This window comes from Anopheles darlingi, chromosome 3 (assembly GCF_943734745.1).
Source record: "Anopheles darlingi chromosome 3, idAnoDarlMG_H_01, whole genome shotgun sequence".
NCBI lineage: Eukaryota > Metazoa > Arthropoda > Insecta > Diptera > Culicidae > Anopheles > Anopheles darlingi.
This window is the reverse complement of record NC_064875.1, coordinates 33,181,378-33,187,745: the sequence shown is the minus strand read 5'-3', so window position 1 is coordinate 33,187,745 and position 6,368 is coordinate 33,181,378. Positions and strand designations below refer to the sequence as shown.

At 56.0% G+C, this 6,368-nt stretch overlaps 1 protein-coding gene across 1 annotated transcript; it reads left to right on the top strand.

Moving 5' to 3' along the window:
* The first annotated feature begins 416 nt into the window (after positions 1 to 416).
* On the top strand, positions 417 to 5,911 carry LOC125955455 (uncharacterized). The gene is made up of 2 exons (XM_049686590.1): positions 417 to 1,224; positions 4,743 to 5,911. The coding sequence occupies exons 1-2, from the start codon at positions 417 to 419 to the stop codon at positions 5,909 to 5,911; spliced, it is 1,977 nt and encodes a 658-aa protein (XP_049542547.1).
* The last annotated feature ends 457 nt before the right edge of the window (positions 5,912 to 6,368 follow it).

Genomic DNA, 6,368 nt, shown 5'->3' with positions numbered 1-6,368 from the left:
AGTGAAAAACCACCTTCCGTATAAAACATTATACACGCTTCTACGAAAGCACGCACGCACGCACGCCTACCTACACTTTTGCGTTGCTGCAATACGTTTACGATACAATGACGAGTGTAGAAGAGTCAGCGGCGCAGGTGACGCAATGGTTAAAGCGCCTCTCGGCGCTTGAAAGCGCGTTCGCTAGCTTACGTACGGAGCTAAGCGATGGACCGGAGATGGATGTTACAGTGGCGAGCATCCGCAAGGAGGTGGCCGAGTTGCAGTTCCGTGACGGCAACGCTATCCTGGCGCAGATCGAAGGCGAGACCGGCCATCATCCACGCAGGGACGCGTTCACGACCGCTTACGTTTAGGTGAGAGCGACGCTAGAAAGGATCATCTCCAGTCAGGACGCGCCTCACCCGAGGGCGTCGATGTCGATGCTGGATGCCTCGCTGCTCTTGCCAAGCAGGACGGACCACCTGCCACGCCTGGACCTGCCGCGCTTCTCCGGGGAAAACGCAGATTGGCCAGCGTTCAAGACGCGCTTCGAGAGGCGAGTGCAACACATTGTAGAGGACGCCGACCGGTACGCGTTCCTTGCCAAGTGTTTCGAGAGATTCCAGCCGGCCAGAGAGTATGCCGAATCCTTCGAGAATGCCAGACTGCCATTCTCGGAGGCCTGGCGGCGGCTCGAGGAAAGATTCTACAAGAAGAGATTGGCCATTGCGGGGCAGTTCAATGCACTTTTAGAACTGCCCAAAATGAAGGAGCCGTCAGCGCAAGGCATCATGAGCATGGTAGATAGATTTGAGACAGCCAGCTGCTCAGCGCGCCAGATAGCAGAAGTACCATCCAGTGACTACGCTGTGATAGCGGATGGTCTCATGGTATCCCTCGCCATGAGCAAACTCGACGAATCGACCACGGCAAGGTTGGTACGTCGGGTCGATATGACGGAGGTCCCGCGGTGGGCCGATCTACGTAGGGAACTGGAAATTATAGCCAACCAGCTAATAATCACGCCAAATCCAACTGGGCGACGGACTCCAGCACCACAAGGGATACCACCGTCCAATCGCCGAACGGTGCTTGCAACAACTGCACCTAATGCTTCGGCCAGCCACGAACCCAAGCCAATAATGTGCTACGCCTGCGACAAAAATGGCCATGTGGCCCAGACCTGCCCGGAATTATGCACGCGTTCGTACGAGCAGCGACTGCTCTACATTAGCGGTTTGGGCAAGTGCAGCAATTGTTTTAGCAGGGGCCACGACGCACAGAGATGCACGCGGCCCACTAGGTGCTCCCTTTGTAGAGATAAGCATCATACGATGCTGCACGCGGAGAAGCCTGCCGCCACGAATGACTGGCAGCTCCGTCCACGCACGCATCATCATCTACGGACGCAGCTCCGTCCACGCACGCATCATCATCTACGGACGCAGCTTCGTCTACGCACGCATCATCATCTACGGATGCAGCTCCGTCCACGCACGCATCATCATCTACGGATGCAGCTCCGTCTACGCACGCATCATCATCTACGGACGCAGCTCCGTCCACGCACGCATCATCATCTACGGACGCAGCTTCGTCTACGCACGCATCATCATCTACGGACGCAGCTTCGTCTACGCACGCATCATCATCTACGGATGCAGCTCCGTCCACGCACGCATCATCATGTACGGACGCAGCTCCGTCCACGCACGCATCATCATCTACGGATGCAGCTCCGTCTACGCACGCATCATCATCTACGGACGCAGCTCCGTCCACGCACGCATCATCATCTACGGACGCAGCTCCGTCCACGCACGCATCATCATCTACGGACGCAGCTTCGTCTACGCACGCATCATCATCTACGGATGCAGCTCCGTCCACGCACGCATCATCATCTACGGACGCAGCTCCGTCCACGCACGCATCATCATCTACGGATGCAGCTCCGTCTACGCACGCATCATCATCTACGGATGCAGCTCCGTCCACGCACGCATCATCATCTACGGACGCAGCTTCGTCTACGCACGCATCATCATCTACGGACGCAGCTTCGTCTACGCACGCATCATCATCTACGGATGCAGCTCCGTCTACGCACGCATCATCATCTACGGATGCAGCTCCGTCTACGCACGCATCATCATCTACGGATGCAGCTCCGTCCACGCACGCATCATCATCTACGGACGCAGCTTCGTCTACGCACGCATCATCATCTACGGATGCAGCTCCGTCCACGCACGCATCATCATGTACGGACCCAGCTCCGTACACGCACGCATCATCATCTACGGATGCAGCTCCGTCTACGCACGCATCATCATCTACGGACGCAGCTCCGTCCACGCACGCATCATCATCTACGGACGCAGCTCCGTCCACGCACGCATCATCATCTACGGACGCAGCTTCGTCTACGCACGCATCATCATCTACGGATGCAGCTCCGTCCACGCACGCATCATCATCTACGGATGCAGCTCCGTCTACGCACGCATCATCATCTACGGACGCAGCTCCGTCCACGCACGCATCATCATCTACGGATGCAGCTCCGTCCACGCACGCATCATCATCTACGGACGCAGCTTCGTCTACGCACGCATCATCATCTACGGATGCAGCTCCGTCCACGCACGCATCATCATCTACGGACGCAGCTCCGTCCACGCACGCATCATCATCTACGGACGCAGCTTCGTCTACGCACGCATCATCATCTACGGATGCAGCTCCGTCCACGCACGCATCATCATCTACGGATGCAGCTCCGTCTACGCACGCATCATCATCTACGGATGCAGCTCCGTCCACGCACGCATCATCATCTACGGACGCAGCTTCGTCTACGCACGCATCATCATCTACGGATGCAGCTCCGTCCACGCACGCATCATCATGTACGGACGCAGCTCCGTCCACGCACGCATCATCATCTACGGATGCAGCTCCGTCTACGCACGCATCATCATCTACGGACGCAGCTCCGTCCACGCACGCATCATCATCTACGGACGCAGCTTCGTCTACGCACGCATCATCATCTACGGATGCAGCTCCGTCCACGCACGCATCATCATCTACGGATGCAGCTCCGTCCACGCACGCATCATCATCTACGGATGCAGCTCCGTCTACGCACGCATCATCATCTACGGACGCAGCTTCGTCTACGCACGCATCATCATCTACGGATGCAGCTCCGTCCACGCACGCATCATCATGTACGGACGCAGCTCCGTCCACGCACGCATCATCATCTACGGATGCAGCTCCGTCTACGCACGCATCATCATCTACGGACGCAGCTCCGTCCACGCACGCATCATCATCTACGGACGCAGCTCCGTCCACGCACGCATCATCATCTACGGACGCAGCTTCGTCTACGCACGCATCATCATCTACGGATGCAGCTCCGTCCACGCACGCATCATCATCTACGGACGCAGCTTCGTCTACGCACGCATCATCATCTACGGATGCAGCTCCGTCCACGCACGCATCATCATGTACGGACGCAGCTCCGTCCACGCACGCATCATCATCTACGGATGCAGCTCCGTCTACGCACGCATCATCATCTACGGACGCAGCTCCGTCCACGCACGCATCATCATCTACGGACGCAGCTCCGTCCACGCACGCATCATCATCTACGGACGCAGCTTCGTCTACGCACGCATCATCATCTACGGATGCAGCTCCGTCCACGCACGCATCATCATCTACGGATGCAGCTCCGTCTACGCACGCATCATCATCTACGGACGCAGCTCCGTCCACGCACGCATCATCATCTACGGATGCAGCTCCGTCCACGCACTCATCATCATCTACGGACGCAGCTTCGTCTACGCACGCATCATCATCTACGGACGCAGCTTCGTCTACGCACGCATCATCATCTACGGATGCAGCTCCGTCCACGCACGCATCATCATCTACGGATGCAGCTCCGTCTACGCACGCATCATCATCTACGGACGCAGCTCCGTCCACGCACGCATCATCATCTACGGATGCAGCTCCGTCTACGCACGCATCATCATCTACGGATGCAGCTCCGTCCACGCACGCATCATCATCTACGGACGCAGCTTCGTCTACGCACGCATCATCATCTACGGATGCAGCTCCGTCCACGCACGCATCATCATGTACGGACGCAGCTCCGTCCACGCACGCATCATCATCTACGGATGCAGCTCCGTCTACGCACGCATCATCATCTACGGACGCAGCTCCGTCCACGCACGCATCATCATCTACGGACGCAGCTCCGTCCACGCACGCATCATCATCTACGGACGCAGCTTCGTCTACGCACGCATCATCATCTACGGATGCAGCTCCGTCCACGCACGCATCATCATCTACGGATGCAGCTCCGTCTACGCACGCATCATCATCTACGGACGCAGCTCCGTCCACGCACGCATCATCATCTACGGATGCAGCTCCGTCCACGCACTCATCATCATCTACGGACGCAGCTTCGTCTACGCACGCATCATCATCTACGGATGCAGCTCCGTCCACGCACGCATCATCATCTACGGATGCAGCTCCGTCCACGCACGCATCATCATCTACGGATGCAGCTCCGTCCACGCACGCATCATCATCTACGGACGCAGCTTCGTCTACGCACGCATCATCATCTACGGATGCAGCTCCGTCCACGCACGCATCATCATGTACGGACGCAGCTCCGTCCACGCACGCATCATCATCTACGGATGCAGCTCCGTCCACGTACGCATCATCATGTACGGACGCAGCTTCGTCTACGCACGCATCATCATCTACGCACGAATCGTCATCTACGCACGCATCTACGCCAACACTCGACCACACGGTCATGCATGAACCGTTAGCGCTTACTTCGTTAGTGGAAGGCTCATTGCCCAAATCATACGTCTTCCTGGCAACGGCAAATATCGTAGTGCAGGACAACTACGGTAAACCTCGCACAGTGCGTTGTATAATGGACTCCGGGAGTCAACTGCACTGCATCACGGAAACTGCATTGTACCGGTTACGTATACCGAGCGAGAAGGCGAGCATCTCGCTTCACAGTGTTAACGGCACTACAGCAGTGCGAAGAAAAGCTTCGATTACCCTTTACGACATGCACGGTGGATATGCATGTACAGCTACATTTTATGTGGTGCCATCACTGATGACGTCACCAGCTAAAAGCTTCGAAAGGGACACGTTCCAGCTGCCGACCGAAATGAAGCTGGCCGATACTACGTTCTATCAGGCGGGAACGATCGAAGCGATACTTGTGGCCAGCGTATTCTTCCTAGCCTTACGACCCGGAAGGCTCGAACTACCCTCCGGACCAGTATTACAAGAATCAATATTTGGGTGGCTGGTCGGCGGACTACTGAAAGGTCAGCCTACCAAATCACGTAATCCAAATTGCCTCCTCTCTCACCAGGGAATAGATGGGAGCATAGAGCGCTTTTGGAAAATCGAAGATGCGTCATATGAGGCTCCTGTCTACGAGATAGCAGAAAATTACGCAGAAGATCACTTCAAGGCTAATCTCAGCATCGCACCCGACGGCCGGTACGTAGTAAGGATACCCCTACAGGGGGAGCCTGAACAATTAGGTGATTCATTTACGAACGCGTCCAAGAGATTACGATCACTGGAGCGCCGGCTGGTAAAGGACGACCAGCTATACGCAGACTATCGTCAATTCATGAAAGAGTACCTAGCACTGGGACACATGGTGCCGGTTAAGAGCGAAGAAGTTCACAAGGTGCAGTATTTTATCCCGCACTCCTGCGTGGTGAAGCCAGATTCCACCACTACTAAGCTACGAGTAGTCTTCGACGCCAGCGCCAAGTCATCAAGTGGCGTTTCCTTGAACGATCTGCAGCTCATCGGGCCGGTAATCTAACCAGATTTGCTACGTCTCTGGCTCGAATTTCGAACCCAAACGGTGGTGGTTACAGCGGATATAGCCAAAATGTACCGGCAGGTGTGGGTCGCAGAGGAACATACCTGGCTGCAGTGCATCCTATGGCGCGAAGACCCCAACCAGTCAATGCAAGTGTATCGCCTCACTACGGTTACGTACGGCGAAGCTGCCTCATCCTACCTAGCCTGTAGGGCCCTCTACGAAGCGGGAGAAGAAGTACGTGCGGAAACTCCGGAAGTCGCCGACGCTATACAACACTCATTCTACGTGGACAATCTGTCACTGGGCGCAGCGACAGCATACGAACTAAGGCAATTATGCGCCGGCATCGAGCAAGCGCTGGTTCGAAGAGGCATGCCACTACGAAAGTGAGCATCCAACGTTCCTGAGGTATTGCGAGAGGTGCCCACTGAGCATCTCGAAACGCCAGTACAAA

What these genes read in the sequence shown, in the direction of transcription:
- LOC125955455 (XM_049686590.1), top strand. Translation starts at nt 417, where the DNA reads ATGTCGATGCTGGATGCCTCGCTGCTCTTGCCAAGCAGGACGGACCAC. An exon ending in GCTCTACATTAGCGGTTTGG is followed by an intron (nt 1,225 to 4,742) that starts GCAAGTGCAGCA and finishes CTACGGATGCAG; the next exon opens with CTCCGTCCACGTACGCATCA.